Source organism: Notolepis coatsorum, assembly GCF_963971535.1.
Source record: "Notolepis coatsorum genome assembly, chromosome: 19".
Lineage (NCBI taxonomy): Eukaryota > Metazoa > Chordata > Actinopteri > Aulopiformes > Paralepididae > Notolepis > Notolepis coatsorum.
This window is the reverse complement of record NC_140183.1, coordinates 6,825,357-6,843,836: the sequence shown is the minus strand read 5'-3', so window position 1 is coordinate 6,843,836 and position 18,480 is coordinate 6,825,357. Positions and strand designations below refer to the sequence as shown.

Genomic DNA, 18,480 nt, shown 5'->3' with positions numbered 1-18,480 from the left:
TGGGAGAAAAAATAGAAAATGGGAGAAAAAGTGGATAAAAAAAAATAATAATTTAAGATCCGAGTTTTCTCATAGCCGCGAGTAATCGATTACTCACGCCCATCCCTATAACAGACTACACACTTTCAAAAGTTACCCTGAGCTGATTAAAGAATACTTCAACTCCACAATACAATTTATGTAATCCGAGCAATATAGCTGCAGTTTAACCCAACAGAACACTGACTGCGTGTTATTCTGTCATTTACAGTCATTTTGTTTTACAAAACCAGCGCAGTGTAATGAAGATGAGCTTCTCTCCAACCTACCCTGTGGTTGGTCAGTCTGCAGCAGGTCTGAGTAACCTACCCTGTGGTTGGTCAGTCTGCAGCAGGTCTGAGTAACCTACCCTGTGGTTGGTCAGTCTGCAGCAGGTCTGAGTAACCTACCCTGTGGTTGGTCGGTCTCCAGCAGGTCTGAGTAACCTACCCTGTGGTTGGTCAGTCTGCAGCAGGTCTGAGTAACCTACCCTGTGGTTGGTCAGTCTGCAGCAGGTCTGAGTAACCTACCCTGTGGTTGGTCGGTCTGCAGCAGGTCTGAGTAACCTACCCTGTGGTTGGTCAGTCTGCAGCAGGTCTGAGTAACCTACCCTGTGGTTGGTCAGTCTCCAGCGGGTCTGAGTAACCTACCCTGTGATTGGTCGGTCTCCAGCAGCTGTAGGCAGGTCTGTGATTGGTCGGTCTCCAGCAGCTGTAGGCAGGTCTGTGATTGGTCGGTCTCCAGCAGCTGTAGGCAGGTCTGTGATTGGTCGGTCTCCAGCAGCTGTAGGCAGGTCTGAGCCAGGCTGTACCAGTGCCAGGGGTTATAGGGCGTGAGGACACACAGCTGCTGCAGCGCCGCCATCTTGGCTCCAACGGCTCCGAAGTGCTGCTGGATGCTGACCTGTTTCGGTAACGTTTTGTTAATATCGATACAAACTAATATTAATTTAAAGGGGAACTATTTTACAATTTCTTTCACTATTTGGGCAATTTTACACAATTCCTGTGAGTATATGGAACACATCTGTAAGGTTTTTTTCAAAAAAATTCATTGTTTTGTATTCCTAATCAAGTACTCAAAAACAGCATTCTTCTACCTCAAGATTTTAAGCCGTTTAGAGGCTGGGCTCCGCCCATACTCGGAATGCGATTTAAGTGACGGACCCCCACCTGTAGCTCCGCCCATACTACTCTACTAACGTCAAAGTGAACCTACAGAAAAAATATGCCTTGCGCACACACACAAACACACACACACACACAGAGACGGCTCCCTCCCCCGATAGCCCCCACCCGTGCTCTCCTCTCTCGATCTCTCTGTCATCATCAGCGTGGCTATTTAGCTAGCTAGCCGCTAACGTTAGTTTACATGTAAATGAATGACTAGTCTAGAATGCAAAGCACTTTCACTTTTCACTGCACATAGAAACAGCGGGAGCATTTCGGGAGCAGCACATGTCCTGCGTGTTTTGCTCATACTATTTACGTTAGGCTAACGTTAGGCTAACTCTCTGCACTTCCTTCCTTGCGGTCTGCACTAAATAAAGGTAGATTGTGGGCAGTGGCTCCAACCACAGTGTGTGCGCCTGGTGGCAACAAACAGAGGGGGCGGGCGTTATTATGCAGATGAGAAACCTCTTACGTCACATATATGCTAAGTTTCAGATGACTCAGTTCAGTGAGGGACAATATTGGAAGAATGCGCCAATATGAGAATTAGAGACATAGATCCTATTAATATAAGTCCACATAGCTAGGAAACAATGCTAAACATTGGAAAAGGCCATTTATAAGATAGTTCCCCTTTAATTCTATAAAAGATATCTACAATACAGAAGGTTAATATTATCGATACAAACTAATATGAGTTTAATTCTATAAAAAATATCTACATAAAAGAAGTTACATCTACATTTTGTGTGTGTGTGTTTGTATTCTAGTGGGTCATGATCTTTTCAGAGATGAATATACAAACAAAATTATACAAATAGAATACATGCATAATGGCGACTAGAAAAACCAACCTCTCTCTGTGTGTGTGTGTGTGTGTATATATGTATAATGTGTATGTGCATGTGTGTGTAATGTATATGTATATGTAGGGCTAGGCGATTAATCGATTTAATTGATTAATTTGAATTCATTATTTAGGAAGATTTTTTTAAATGAAAATAGATTTTCCCAAAAAAAAAACTTTTTTCAAGAGTCACCTTTTATTTTACAAAAAGTGATGTTTGGTGAAAGTTAGATTTGCACTTTATTAATCCCAATAGGGAAATTCATTCTTGTTTGATGATCAAGAGGCACCTTTTATTTGTTTTAATTGAAGTTTGGTGAAAAAGCAAGTTATTGCACTATTAATCCCAATAGGGACATTCATCTTTGTTTGATCAAGAGTAACCTTTTATATATATATATATATATTTTTTTTAAGTGAAGATTGGTGAAAGTTAGGTTTGCACTTAGGGAAATTCATCTTAGTTTGAATATTTTTCCTAAATAATCTATTAAAATCGTAAAACGGATGTGGGGTGAAAAAATCAGAGATTTTATTTTTAGGCCACATCGCCCAGCCCTATGTATATGCCTGTGTATGTCTCCCATAATCCTCGGAGTCCTACAAGTTCCTTGGAGTTCACCTGAACAAAAAACTGAACTGGTCGGACAACACTGAGGCCCTCTACAGGAAGGGACAGAGCAGGCTGTTCTTCCTGAGGAGACTCAGGCCATGGTTACACTTACAACATTTAATTTTCGAATTATTTCGTTTGCATGTCAAAGTTAAAAGGCAACGCCGTTTTGGCAGGCAATTTCGTTTTCCTAGCGGCAACGCTCAAAGGGGGTTTTCATTTTGAAAACTCGCCGGCAACAGTACCATGTAATATGCGCGAGCCAGATACGGAGCTGTTCACGCCCAACGCCCATGCGCACCGACGTCTGCATGCCCTTAATATGACGGATGATGATATCACAGAACGCTGCTAGATTAGAACAAGACGCGAATATTATTGCTCAAGATGTAAAATACGCTAGTGAGCAGGGGAGGTACTAGTGAGCAACGCATGGAGGACAACCAGTCACTTTCAAACATTCTATCTGCTATTAATAAGATGAACAGCGGCATGAACAAACGATTCGCCAAACTGGAGATATCTGTCCAAACCTTATTACACCAAAATGTAGCCCGAGTTACTGAAGCAGAAAAAGGAATCGCCGACTGTCTACCGCATCATCACGGCTTATCCCTCCCCTTTTCCCCCTTTTTTTTTAATACTACCAGCGGGGGGAAAAAAGAGTAAATAAATAAGAATAAAAATTAATAAATTGTTCTCTTATTAAATATAGACTATGCTTGATTTTTTTTAAATGCAGCTCTAGGACCATAGCCTAAATTAAGGCTGACTGAAAATAGCCTAATCTCTTTTAAATTATTATTACAATACTTCTATTATTATAAAAAAAAGAATTTGATCCACTTTTCCTCCCCATTTTCTATTTTTCTCCCATCCCAATTTCGTATTATCCAATCTTCCCTCCCCTGTCTTGAACGTTGCTAGACTATGCCTCCCACAGGTCGGTTGTAGTGAGGACAGAAGCCTTGCATCACGTGTCCCCTCCGGTACACGAGGAGGCAGCCTGTCGCATCTTTTCACCGCAGCAGCTCGAACTCTCAGTGGCGAGGAGTAACGCGTGGGAGGCTCACGCTGCCCTTGTCACTTCCTGCTTCCGTCGCACCGGCGTCACCAAACCGACCTGTAGGAATCGCTGTCCACAACGTCAAATCCCCACCCTCCGGCTTTCCCACCCTCTAACACTTGCTGTAAGAGCCAAAGCTATATATATTTCGGGTATTGTATTATATGAATGTTTAATATTCATTGGATTTAGATAAAGTCATGGAACCGGTATTTGTCATAATAGACCTTTCTGGAACATAGAACATTCTGGAACGTTTGTGGTGACGTCATAATAGTACTTTCTAGAACATAAAACATTCTATAACCACAGTATGACGTCATGATAGAAAGTTACGGAAACTTCGTGATGTCACCGTATGACGTCATAACCGAACAGTCTAGAACATTTGGGTCTCTATATAAGCAGGCGTTGCTAGAGGAAAATGGAGCTAGAGTATAGGCCGGATAGGCCGGATAGGGAGAGGACGAGGTCTCCCCTGGGAGAGTACGTTTGCTGTGGAACGGTGGCCAAGCCTTGCCCACCGTCTTGCTGTGGCAAAGGGAAGGAGTCGGATGGTGTAAAGAAGAAGAAGAAGGAAGAGGAAGAACGGCAAATGGAGCTACGAATTTCCAGAACGACCGATATTCGCGATCAGTGGAAGGGCGAGGGGTCGGAGTACAGTGGGGAGGAGAGTGAGAAAGAAGAGAGGGAGGAGGAGGGGTGGGAAACGGTGGGGAAGAAGAGGAAGAAGCGGACGGAGAGGAACGACAGCGATGGGGATAGCCAGGGCAAGGGTGAGAGTAGGGGGAGGAGAGGGGGGGAGAAGGGGGGAAGAGGAAGAAAGTGGGGGACGATAGCTCAAGTGGGCCGGGAGACGAGGGTGCTGGAAAAGATGTGGCAAAAGAGGAAGTGATCCATATAGTGGTCAGGCTTGAGGGGGAGAGGGGTGAGGGGAAGGTAGGTAGGCTCGAGTGGCCCAAACTCATTGCCGCGCGACTAGGAGAGGTAAAGTACGTGAAAGTTTTGTGGGATGGGAATCTGGCCGTAGGGTGTGGTAGTGAGGGGCAGGTGGAGGTGGCTAGGACGATGCGGGGCATTGGGGGGGTGGGTATAAGTAAGGTGGCGAGAGTAGGGGAGAAGAGGGGGGGGGGATGTAAGGGGGTGATAGCTGGGGTACCGGTCGAGGTTACAGTAGAGCAGCTGGTGGAAGAGCTAATGGAGGACGGGCGTAATGGCATAGTTAAGAGTGCAGAAAGGATGAAGAGGGGAGCGGTAGTGATTACGTTTGAGGGTGGGGTTGTTCCTAGGGAGGTGTTTGTGGGGCATAGGATGTATAGGGTTAGGGAATTTGTTCATGATCCTCTTAGGTGCTATAGGTGCCAGGAGTTTGGCCATATAGCTACCACGTGTAGGAAGGGGCTGAGGTGCGCTAGGTGTGGCGGGGAACATGAGTATGGGGAGTGTGGAGAGGGAGTGAAGCCGAAGTGCTGTAGTTGTGGTGGGGAGCATAGTGTAGCGTTTAGGGGGTGCGAGGTGATGATGAAGGAGGTCGCGGATCGGAGAGAGAGAAGGGAGGGTAAGTTGACGTATGCTGGGGCGGTTAGCAGGGCAGGACAGGGTAGCCAAGAAAGGGTGCAGGGGGTTGAAGGAGGGCATTTGGCAGTGAGGGTAGAGCAGGTGGAAAGAGAGAGGGGAAGGGAGGAGAAATTAGGTATTGTGGCCTTCGTGGCAGGGGTAGTTACTGGTATGGCAGAGGCTAAGGGTAAAACAGAGATGGTGAAGATGATTGTTAGGATAGCGGTTCAACATCTGGGATTGGAAGGTCTGAACTGGGAGCAGGTGGTTAGGGAATTGGCTGAGGGGGCTGCGAGGGACAAGGCTGCGAGGGACAAAGCAGCCCAGGATAAGATAGCAGGGGGCAAGGTGGGTCCCGCGGAGGGGGGCTCAGACAGGAAGTAGCAGCAGTAGCTGCACTCCAATGGTCAATGTAGTTGATGACGGGGTCCAGTAGAAGAAGAAAAAGAAGGAGAAGAAGGAGAAGAAGGAGAAGAAGAAGAGCCCATAAAAAGAATTGCGGAGGGCAGTAATACGCCACGATGCGTCTACTCTGCCGGAAATTCAAATAAGAAGAAGAAGAAGAAGAAGAATGGCAGTTGCAGCTTCGACCAGACTGGGACCGAACAGAGGACTGAAGCCAGAAGCCAACCAGTGGATTTGCGGTTTCCACATTGCGAAGGAACTTTCATGTGTCGAGTCGGCGGTGATTTTGGAGACTGGGAAAATACAGTTTTCTTACCTTGTAGTAGTATGTGTATGAGTGACTGGAATATTTAGGAAAGTAGATTCAGGACCACTTCTGTAAAGAAAGACTTTGCAAATAAACCATTTGAATATCTTTACTATACACGGAGCGGCTGTGGACATTGCTTTTCTTTATCAACGGACGTACTACTCACGAGTAAGTAATTTGACCAGTGGAGTGGAGCCCAACAATTGTGTTAGTATGAACGACCGGCCAGCCGGTAGCAACGCCGAGAGCTGGGCTCGAACCCAGCGTCTCCTGCGTTAGAGGTGAGCGCCTTGCCCACTGCGCCAATCAGCTGCCTATTATTATATAAGCTTAATTTTCGTTATCAAAGCATTCCCTCGAACGGACGGGTATGTCATATGTATGTATATATATATGCGTGTGTGTATATTAGTGTTGTCAAAAATATCGAAAAATCGATACATATCGATTCTGAATATTTAAAACGGTTTCAATACTCATTTCCCGAAATATCGATATTTAATTATTCATATTTTTTCTTTTTTAACTTTTTGTATAAGGAAGTTGCATTGTTCATTTCAATACCTGTAATAGTACAGTAGTCCACACACACATGTGCATTCAGTTAAGTCGGAATATGACTAATACAAACAGTTCAGTTTGTCAGGTACATGCAACACAGATTACAGTGTTTACATCTGTCTGCTTGAGAAAATAAATACCATGTTCTGCAATAAAAATTATTGAAGTGAGATGAACAGTTATTTTTAAATGTGTGATCTAAAGATAAACAAAGGGTTTTAAAAGTGTTATATTTATCTTATCTTATAGTACCAGAGAGAAGCTGAGGAGAATCAACCAGCAACAAAAGCAACATTTATTTTAAAAGATTTTTATTATTTTTTAACATTTTAAGATTGAACCGTTTTCCCCGTGGTATCGAAAATGGTATTGAATATCGATACTTCTCAAGGTATCGTATCGAAGTTCGAAATTCCAGTATCGTGACAACACTAGTGTATATAATATATCATTTTTTATTTGACTGCAGGCTACATAATAATTTCTTGGTCTGGTCAGAGACATGACTTAATTTATTTGTTATTGCCTATAGCTACATTAAGCAATTAGTATTATTTGATTGGAGTTTGAGCTGAAGCCTAAACAATATGTGTAGTTCTACCACCACTCCGTGTATTGCCCAGCAGCTTCACAAAGGTAATGCTTTTTTTAATTGTTTTTCGTTTGGGGAAGCGGGAGGATGGGGAGGTATGGGATGTGTTTATGTGGGTTATTGTGCTCTCTTAGTACATTGTTCATGATGTCCCATTTCACTCTATAAAGTCTGATTATGATGACTCCTAATATCAACCCTATACGGGATGGTAATATCACTTTAGCCAGATTTAGATAATCTGACGCGCGCCCGTAAAAAGACGCTCGCCTGACATATCTGCATTTAACTCGAGAACCGATGATATGTTCGGCGAGAAATGCAGCCCTGAGCCTTCAGACGCTCGCAAAGTGCTGTGAGACTGAAACTGAAAAAGCCGGACATTTTCACGCGCCCGCTCTCTCTTTCCACAGTTAAATGTGACGGAGATATATAAGAGATATATCTTTACACTGTTTATTTACTTGATAGTATTTTTATTATATGTCCTTTTATATAAAAAATAAATAAAATCCGGTATCTCACTTGAATCGATACTCGGTAGTACCGACGTGTTTCGGTTCAGTACCTCAAAAGTACCGAATTCGGTACCCATCCCCAGCTGGGGGGGGGCAACATCAACTCGAGGGACTCCAGCAAGCTGAACAAGAAGAAGGCTAGCTCAGTAGTGGGTGGTGAGCTGGCTAATCTAGAGGTGGTGGCTGAGAGGAGGATGAGGAAAAAGCTAAAAGTCATCCTGGAGAACCCCTCTCACCCCCTCTATGAGAAGCTAGCCAGAATGAAGAGCACGTTCAGCCTAAGACACCCCCCCCCCCCCCCGACACACCACAAACCGCCTGGGCCAGTCCTTTATACCGGTAGCCATCAGGCTCTACAACACAAAGGGCTCGGACGGCCGGCTCTGCTGCCAGAACTATCACTGTCAGAACTCTGGACTTGAGAACTAGAGACTCACATCACCGTACTGACTATCTTGTATTTTGCACTAGATACTCATATCACTGGACTATCTTGTGTTTTGTACTTTTTTATATTATATTGTATTTGTATCTATACTTTAAGTGTATCTATAGTGTATATAGATACTGGACTGTATAGGACTGTGAAGCTATGTATCCCCCACCCTGTATCCCCCCCATGCTGCTTTGAAACCCGAATTTCCCCAAGGGGATTAATAAAGGATCATCTTATCTTATGTGTATAATGTGTACGTGCGGTAGGGTGACCAGGTGTCCCACTTTTGGTTGTACTGTACCACCATTTGACCGAATGTCCCGCGTCCCACATATTGAGAGGATGTCCCTCTTTTCGAAGCAAAAAAAAAACATTGATCTAAAAGCCCCTCCCTACAGTAAACGTAGTAACCCGCCTCTTGTCCACACACATTGCTCTGCTCGTGACGCTACCTCATATCTCAGATCCGATTGGTTATAGTAATTTAGCGCGCTGTCAAAATGTAGCGCACTGTCAACGTTTAGCGAGCTGTCAAAAAAGAAAACACAACAACATTACAAGCGAACTATGAATCAAGATGGAAAGCAGTCAAAAGAAACAGACCTGCAGTTACAACCAAGACTGACAAACGACACATGCCTGGGTCAGGCAATCCTCAGGGAGCTTTCTGTGTTTTGTGTCATAGTTCGTTTTCAATTGCTCATGGAGGAGAATACGACTTGAAGTGCCACAGTGGACGTGAGTCTCACATGAAAGTGGCTCATCAAAAAGAAACATCCAGATCTATGGATATGTTTCTTCTTAAACCAAAAAATTATAGCCAGACGGACAAGGTCACTGCAGCGGAGATAACAAGCATCTATCACACTGTACAACACTCCCATTCATACAGGTCAGCCGACTGTGGTAGCAAGCTAGCTCCTGTCATTTGGCCAGACTCGGATATTGCAAAAAAAATATTGTGTGGTCGTACAAAAGCTACATCCATAGTTATTCTAATAGAGAAACACAATTTATTTATATTATTATTTTTGTTAACTAGTTCTGTGTTAACAGGGAATATCGAACACAAGACATTCCTGTCAAGTGATAAAGTTTGAATATTTAAAACAGATGTTAGGTGATAACAAGCCGGCTGCCAGTGCCAAGATGAATGTGGAGAGATATAATTCTGTATTTAATTTGTATTTATTTTGATTTAACCTTTATCTATTCGGTGAAGACCAGTTATTCTAATAAAAAAAAATTACATTATCTATCTGTCCCACCAAAATCTTACTGTTGTCCTGCTTTTGTACTTTTTGCATCTGGTCACCCTAATGTGCGGGTATGTGTGTATATATATGTATATAATGTGTACGTGCGTGTGTATATATATATATATATATATATATATATATATATATATGTGTCTGTGAGTGTGTATGTGTGTATATATATGTATATCTATAATGTGTACGTGCGGGTGTACATATATATGTATATAATGTGTATGTGCGTGTGTGTATATATATGTATATGCGTCTGTGAGTGTGTGTGTGTGTATGTATATGTATATAATGTGTACATGCGTGTGTATATAGATGTATATGTGCCTGTGAGTGCGTGTATATATATATGTATATAATGTGTACGTGCATGTGTATATATATGTATATGCGTCTGTGAGTGCGCGTGTGTGTGTGTGCTGACCTGCAGTAGAAACAGACAGGTAAGATGGCAGCTGTTTGAAGCGTCTTTACTCTGCAGGGAGACAGAAGAGACAGACAGGTAAGATGGCAGCTGTTTGAAGCTTCTTTACTCTGCAGGGAGACAGTAGAGACAGACAGGTAAGATGGCAGCTGTTTGAAGCTTCTTTACTCTGCAGGGAGACAGTAGAGACAGACAGGTAAGATGGCAGGGAGACAGATATTAACTAGTGTTTCCCTGCTGTTTAATTTACATGCCCTGCATTTTCTACCAATGTGGCACAATATTGGCTTATTGGCCACAGGTGTCATTTAATGAGGATCACATGTTACTCCACTACATTTAATGAGGATCACATGTTACTCCACTACATTTAATGAGGATCACATGTTACTCCACTACATTTAATGAGGATCACATGTCACTACATTTAATGAGGATCACATGTTACTCCACTACATTTAATGAGGATCACATGTTACTCCACTACATTTAATGAGGATCACATGTTACTCCACTACATTTAATGAGGATCACATGTTACTCCACTACATTTAATGAGGATCACATGTTACTCCACTACATTTAATGAGGATCACATGTTACTCCACTACATTTAATGAGGATCACATGTTACTCCACTACATTTAATGAGGATCACATGTTACTCCACTACATTTACCTGCCGTTCGGCCACACAGATGTCTGCGATGTGATTTATCACCATGGATAGTGGTTGATTATTTTAAGTAATGACCGGCAATGACAAGACAGGATATAGGCCTTAACTGTGCCTCTAACCAATATGGATTCAGAACTGGGTCCATCGCATGAGAAACCAAACATCTACCAATCAGCTTACTAATAATAATAATAATAATAATAATGGCTTGGATTTATATAGCGCCTTTCACATATAAAAGGGGGGAAGGGGGGGGGGGGGGGAGAGGATAACGGTGGCCTAAAACTGAGAAACAAATTACAAAAACAGAACAGAGCAAACGGAACAGAACAACAACAGAACAAAACAAAATAGAACAAACAGAATGAAATAGGATGCTAAGGAGCATCAGAGACCAGAGGCCTCGGTGAAGAGATGGGTTTTCAGCACGTTTTTAAAGTGGGCGAGAGAGTTTGAATTTCGGATGTCATGGGGAGGGAGTTCCAAAGGGTGGGGGCAGCGACACTAAAAGCCCTGTCTAGGCTTCAGACCAAGGGAGATATTAGTCTTACTAAGCTTTAAGTCAATGGCGATATTAGGCTTACTAGGCTTCAGTCAATGAGAGATATTAGTCTTACTAGGCTTCAGCCAATGGGAGATATTAGTCTTACTAGGCTTCAGCCGATGGGAGATATTAGTCTTACTAGGCTTCAGCCAATGGGAGATATTAGGCTTACTAGGCTTCAGCCAATGGGAGATATTAGTCTTACTAGGCTTCATCCAATGGGAGATATTAGTCTTACAAGGCTTCAGCCGATGGGAGATATTAGTCTTACAAGGCTTCAGCCGATGGGAGATATTAGTCTTACTAGGCTTCAGCCAAAGGGAGATATTGGGCGTCAGGCAGAGCTACTCTGCTACAGCCACACAAGGTGGCTGATGGGTAATACTCTGTTTAAAGTAGTAGCCTTTAGGTCACGCCAGTGGCGCTTCTAGACCCTTTTAGGGGGGCTTTTAGGGGTTTTATTATTATTATTACAGACATGGATTGCCAGTAGTAGCCTGTTGACCTCATTGGTTAACTATAAAAAAATAAAATAAAATAAAATGTCAAAGAAGTTGGTAACGTCATGTCAAGTCCCAGTCCAACATCCAACACAAGACGTGGAAGCAGATGTAGCTAGCTACCTAGTGTAACTAGTTTAGTAATAGTGAATTTGCCAGTGCTGATGGGCAACAAGACAAGTATGTTGAAACGTTAGCTAGCACTATATAAAATTACTGACTATTCTGACAAGAACGTTGTCAAATTGGTCATTAGTTCCATGGTGTTGGTGTAATAATAGTGTCAAAGAACATTAGCTAATGTTAGCTAGCTGATGCTATTCGCTAGTTAGCCATCAAGCTAATGTCAGTTCAGCTAATGTTAGCTAGCTAGCCCAGCTAATCTGCTTGCTACAAAGGCTTATTGCTGCCACACAAAATGAAAAAAATATGTGGTGGCCTCAAAATAGTATTTTGTTACCTCAAAATGTATTTAGTTACCTCAAATTAATTAATTGTGGGTTATGGTTAGGGTTAGGGTTAAATAATATTTTGTGGCCTCAAAATAGTTACCTCAAGTATTTTGTTCCCTCAAATTAATCAATTTGAGGCATCAAAATAATATTTTGTGGCCTCAAAATAGTATTTTGTTCCCTCATGATTTGAACAAACCTTCACTCACTGGAAATGTCTTTTTCCCATAGATGGATATACGAAAATGTGAGTCTCTCTCTCTCTCCCTCTCTATATCTCTCGAACGCAGTGAGCGCTCCGTAATATGATCATGATCATTATGATCGACTGGAATAAAAAAATAGGTTTACTACTTACATACTGTAGTTGTCTCCTTAACACATTGACGCCAGCAGCAGGGGGCGCTGATACCCCATTCATCGCCAGGTCTTTATTCAATGGATATCGTTTTAGACTGTGACATTTGCGAGTGCTTAAAATATATCTTATATTATATCTATGGGTCTAATAACGCCATCGAGTCTCAGTGAGTTGCTTCTAGTCAACATGCCCAAGACAGATTGTTTTTTCATCTGTACATTTCCGTTTTATACCGTTTTGAATAGAGTATGGTTTGGGTGTTTTTCAGTAATTCCAGGAAAAAGGCGAGAAAAAGGCGTTTTACTGTAATCCAGTCATCACATTGTAATTTTTTGGCTGATTATCTAATCATCCTGAAATCAACGCTAGATTATCATTAGTATGTCTCCTCATCCATACATGAAATGACTTGAATTGTATAGAAACAACTCACCAAAATGGACTATTGCACAACTGATTTGACAAAAATAATCCACCCCCCCCGCCCTTGTCTGACCATGGCATTTTGTGAAATTATGCCACTGCTCTAGGGGCTGAGCCCCCCTAAAGGTCTGATGCTAGAACCTTCCTAACTTCCGGTTCTGAAAAAAAAATTATAATCTCCAGCGAAATAAGCTGTGAGACCTGTTTTGACCTGCACCTCAAAGAATCGGAATCGAGAATCGTTTAGAACAGGAATCGAAATGGAGAATCGGAACCGGAATCATTCAAATCCAAACGATGCCCAACCCTATGTATGACAAGCTGGACCCATGCAAAAAACACAACCATGACACCCATTCTCTCTCTGTATAAGCAGGCCCTTAAGGTGCTGGACCGAAAACCATATACTTACCACCACTGGCACTGTCACATCCTCAGCAAGGACAGAATCCTCAGCTGGGAAAACCTGACAAAATACACTGATGCCTGCCTACTGTCAAACAAAAAACATCTCATAATAGGTCCACAAGATCTACCCAGAGAGGAGACTGTACTGTGCCGTTTAGGTCCAGCTCCTTCAGTCAGTCCTGTTTTGCAGTCAGAGCCACTCAGTTCTGGAACATCCTACCAACTGAAATAAGACACTGTGCTACCTACCACACCTTTACAAAAAAAATCAATACCTGGTTATTAACCAATCAAACATGTGATCACTTTTAATCAGTTCATTGTGTATTTTATTATTGCTTTTACTATTATGTTGGATTGTGTTGTAAATACTGTGTTTTACTTTTAATGCTTCTGTTCTAGGTGTATGGTCGGTCTTATAACATCTTGCCAAAAGGACTACAGTTGCGAATTAGCCAGCTGGCTAAAACTGATCGATTTACAGAAATGTTTATTAACGTGTCGTGTACTGTCCTTTTTAAATAAACTGAAAAAAGATATATATAATAATAATCAAAAATATAACAGTAGACAAGTAGGCTAATTAAAAGAGCAATTACTAGAATCAAAGTGCAAAAAAAAGGACAATTTCCTGAAGGGACTTCAGAGGTACTCACAAATCAATCAATGAATCAAATTAAAAACACAGGAGCCTTTAATGACCCACCAGTGAGTCCGCTAGGTCCAGCGCCCTCCGCTTCTGCCCGAGGCGGGTGCAACAGCGGGCCATGCCCTCCAGCACGTCCCTCCTGATGGTCAGGTTGTTGTTGGGGACCCAGTCTAGACAATTGCTGTATGCATCCAGAGCTTTCTAAACACACAGGGGGCAAGGAGAATAATGTATCACACTGGTACCATTTATTATTATTTATTATTATTAAAGAAACGTAGAATCCTTATAAAATGTACTTTTAGAAAGATGATCATAACATCTCTCTCTCTCTCGTTACTAGTCATAACAATCCAGGTGGTTTCAGTGAATAATTCCATTAAATGAGACTTTTCAATCAATATCATTGTCACAATTAACGTCCTCAGATTTAGTCATTCCTTACCTGGAAGTCTTTTTGTCTGAAGGCCAAGTCACCTCGGAATTTCAAGACTTTTTGCTTTTCCAAAGGATCTTCCGTATCAAGAGACGCGCTCTCAAAGAACCACTGGGGGGGGGAGAAGAAACGTCAATGTTTACGTTTCAAATGTTAGCTTGTTATCATTAGCTAGTGGTGTATTCCATAGTTTTATATACCACTTTGTTAATTCTATTTCATTATTACTTTCGCTCTGTCTGGAACAATCAATGTGTACATTGGCAGATGATGTGTGGAATGGGGGAAAAGTATATAACTAACATCTTAATAATAAAGCCATCAATTAGGTTGTGATATGCACAAGTAATAATGATGGGAAACAACATTAAGGTCCGTGTTGAAAAATAGCTCAACTTTAAGTTGTTTCTGATCAATTTGCAACAGTAAACTCCACAATAAAATGAGATTGAAACTGCCAGTTTCAAAGTGTGACAGCAACATTTAAAAAGGACCCACGTCTATTTCCTGTTGCAATGTCCACACTCTTATACTGACAGTTGTCTCTGCGTGCTTTAAAACCACCTCCATCGTGCCAGTGCTGAGACACTCCTCTGCCTCGAGCCTCTATGACTTCTGCCCTGTTGCCCTCACCCCCATCATCATGAAGTGCTTTCAAGAGGCTGGTCCTGACTCACCTCAAATCTGGCCTCTCACCCTCACTGGACAGTCACCAATGTGCCTACCGTACTGAGAACAGGAGCACGGAGGACGCTACCTCCTCAGCGGTACATTCCTGGGAGTCCATATGTCCGAGGACCTCTCTTAGACCCTCAACACCTCAGCACTGGTCAAGAAGGCTCACCAGTGCCTTCCTGAGGAGACTGAGGATTCTGGTGAACTTTTACCGGTGCGCCATAGAAAGCATTACTCACTAACTGTCTCAGACCAGAAAGCACAGAGGGTGGTGGAAAAACACCCAACGCATCACAGATACATCACTCCCTGCAATTGAGGCTATTCATCACAAACAGTGTCTGAGGAAGGCATTGTCAAGGACACCTCTCATCCCAATCGTGGACTGTTTGCCCTCCTCCCCTCAGGGAGTCGTTATAGGAACCTCCGCTCCAAGTCAAGCAGACTCAGGAACAGCTTCTTTCTACAGAATAATTTATACCTACTGTACATACTGCTTCCACTGCTTCCAACTGCCCTCTACACTGTATATCATAACTACCTACCTCATACCATAGTCTCTACCCATATAAGTAACATGTACAATAGTTCTGTATATAATGTATACATACCGTATATCCATCTATCGACATTTGTCTGTACATACCTGCATATAATCCTCTTTACATATCTGTAGATAGTAGATCCTATATCTATACATATCCCTTACTAGTTACGCTGCTGGCCAGTATGATATTATACTACCATAGTGTCATTATACCTGTATCACTGTACATATTAATACTACAACTATCTGATTAGCAGTATTCCTCAATATTACTAATTCATATATCCAGTTTAATCACCTGTACATTGTATATTACTATTGCACTTTACTGTTACATTTGCACTCTGGTTGGATGCCAAACTTATTTTCGTTGTACTGTACGTGTGCTGTAGTATGAAAATACATTTTAATCTAATCTAATTACAGGAAATACATTTTGGTCCACATTAGCAAAGATTGCAACAGGAAATGTTTACAACGTTATTGTTGTTACTTTGAAACCGTCTATATGCGGTAAAGGAAAAACTAGGTACCGAATTGAAATGTCAAAGTTATGTTTTATCGAAATTATTTGTAACGTTACAATAGAAACACAATAGCATGGCTTTTACCAGTAGCAGACATTCTCACCTCTGCTTCACAGATTTTCGCATTATAGGAAGAAAGAGCGACGGAAACTTTGTCTCTTGACTCTAAAAACACCGAATCGTCAAACGTACTGCCAAAGATCTCCATTCTGCCTCCAGGTCATAGATTTTAATATATAATTAATATAATAATATTCAAGTCAACATGCTGAAATTGTGCAGTGTTTCAGTATAAACGACACTTCCGTTCTGAAATCACTTCGTGTACAATGGTTCCGGGCTCGTTCCGTTCCTTTCCTAGCGATCGCCACCATCTTTATAATATCTATGATCACCACCATCTTATAATATCTATGATCACCACCATCTTTGTATAATATCTATGCTCACCACCATCTTTATATAATATCTATGATCACCACCATCTTTATATAATATCTATGATCACCACCATCTTTATATAATATCTATATGATCACCACCATCTTTATATAATATCTATGATCATGGCACTACCCACTTTCAAAAACACTCTCAAAAAACACCTACGGGAGACTGCAATTCGAAACTGGCCCCTGTAAATGTCCTAACACAACCCCCTCCAATGTACAGTAAATTACCAAGTATGGTCTTGTCAATATTCCAATGTACAGTTTTGTTTGTACAGTTGTACAGTGTCCCCCACCCACCCCTCCTACCCAACCTCCCCCCCCCCCACTCCCACTTTTTCTGGACTCTTTTTGTATCACAAACAGTACTGTATTTGCAAATCTGGTATGTCATAAATATATAGATGTAGCAGTACTGTCTATCTGTATGTATGTCATATATGTTACGATTAATTGAAAATGGGGGACCCTGATGTAAACAAGACGAAAGTCTTTCTCTGGTCTGCATGAATGAATGAATGAATGAATGAATGAATGAATGAATGAAAACTTTATTAACAGATTGCAGAATGGGTACAGTGCAGTACAGCTCAATACATACAATTGTTAAGGGGATGCAGACCAGAGAAAGACTTTCGTCTTGTTTCCACCAGGGTCCCCCATTTCCAATTCATCGTAACATATATGACATACATGACATACAGATAGACAGTACTGCTACATCTATACATTTATGACATACCAGATTTGCAATTACAGTACTGTATTTGTGATACAAAAAGAGTCCAGAAAGAAAAGAGTATATACATTAGGCGTAGAAACTGTACATTGGATTGGGTAACAATTGTATGTATTGAGCTGTACTGTACTGTACCCATTCTGCAATCTGTTAATAAAGTTTTCAATCAATCAATCAATCAATGATCACCACCATCTTTATATAATATCTATATGATCACCACCATCTTTATATAATATCTATGATCATGGCACTACCCAGTAAAAGTAGCATTTGAGAATCACATGAGCACTGCTTGTTTACTTATTTGTTTCAAAGGGGATATATGTATATTTCCAACAATTGTATACGACTCCCTTGAATGTGTCAGAACATGTTTTTAAGAAACTAGTCTAATAACTTTTAATTATTTGTTTTCCAGCATGTTTTTGGTGGGTGGGTGTTGTAGGCCCACTGTTATGAAGCATACACATACATTGTAAATGACATGTTTCCTTACCTGCCTGGCTACCCCACACCAAGGAAACTATAAAAGAAGGAAGGGTATATCATGAATTGAAAATGGGGGACCCTGATGTAAACAAGACGAAAGGCTTTCTCTGGTCTGCATCCCCTTAACAATTGTGTGTATTGAGCCGTACTGTATTGTACCCATTCTGCAATCTGTTAATAAAGTTTTCAATCAATCAATCAATCAATCAGCACTCATTCAAGGTTTCTACGACTATGCTTGCACCTCATGGTACCAAAGCACCTCAAAGGCCCTAAAACAAGGCTCCAAACATCACAAAACAAACTGGTCAGACTCCTGCTTGGCCTTACTCCTAAAACCCACCTTACCCCTGCCCATTTTGACAATCTAGGATGGCTTAGAGTAGACGACAGAGTACAGCAACTTGCAATGGGCCTGGTCTACAAGATACACTACACCGCTGGGATACCCATGTACCTGTCAAAATACTGACTAAAGGTCAGTGAATTCCACGACCACAACACCAGAGGGAGTTCCACAAATCACTTTCAACCCAAACAAGGGACTAAACACGTTTCGCAAATACAGTATGCCACAATAATGTGGAACGCCCTACCCACAGCCGTAAAGGAATGTGAATCCCTATCCTCCTTCAAAACCGCTCTCAAAGAGCACCTACGAGTGGCTGCAATTAGAATCTGGCCCCGGTAAATGTCAAAATCACCCCCCACCCCCCTCTAATGTACATTTTCTTCCCCTTCTGATTTCTATGTTCTCCTTCTTACATAGTATCGCATATTTGTATGTCTCTAAATGTCTTGATGAATTGAAA

General features: G+C 41.7%; 1 protein-coding gene across 1 annotated transcript in view; it reads right to left on the bottom strand.

The window, feature by feature from the left end:
• cUnh8orf76 (chromosome Un C8orf76 homolog) overlaps window positions 1–16,203 on the bottom strand; it is a 29,866-nt gene extending 13,663 nt beyond the window's left edge. The window contains exons 1-5 of the mRNA XM_084336147.1: window positions 16,092–16,203; window positions 14,249–14,350; window positions 13,861–14,004; window positions 9,788–9,838; window positions 669–921 (exon numbers count right to left, since the gene is read on the bottom strand). Of these exons, the coding sequence (XP_084192273.1) occupies window positions 669–921; window positions 9,788–9,838; window positions 13,861–14,004; window positions 14,249–14,350; window positions 16,092–16,196 (655 nt within the window). The 5' untranslated portion in view covers window positions 16,197–16,203. The remainder of the gene's footprint in view (window positions 1–668; window positions 922–9,787; window positions 9,839–13,860; window positions 14,005–14,248; window positions 14,351–16,091) is intronic.
• Between the last annotated feature and the right edge of the window lie 2,277 nt (window positions 16,204–18,480).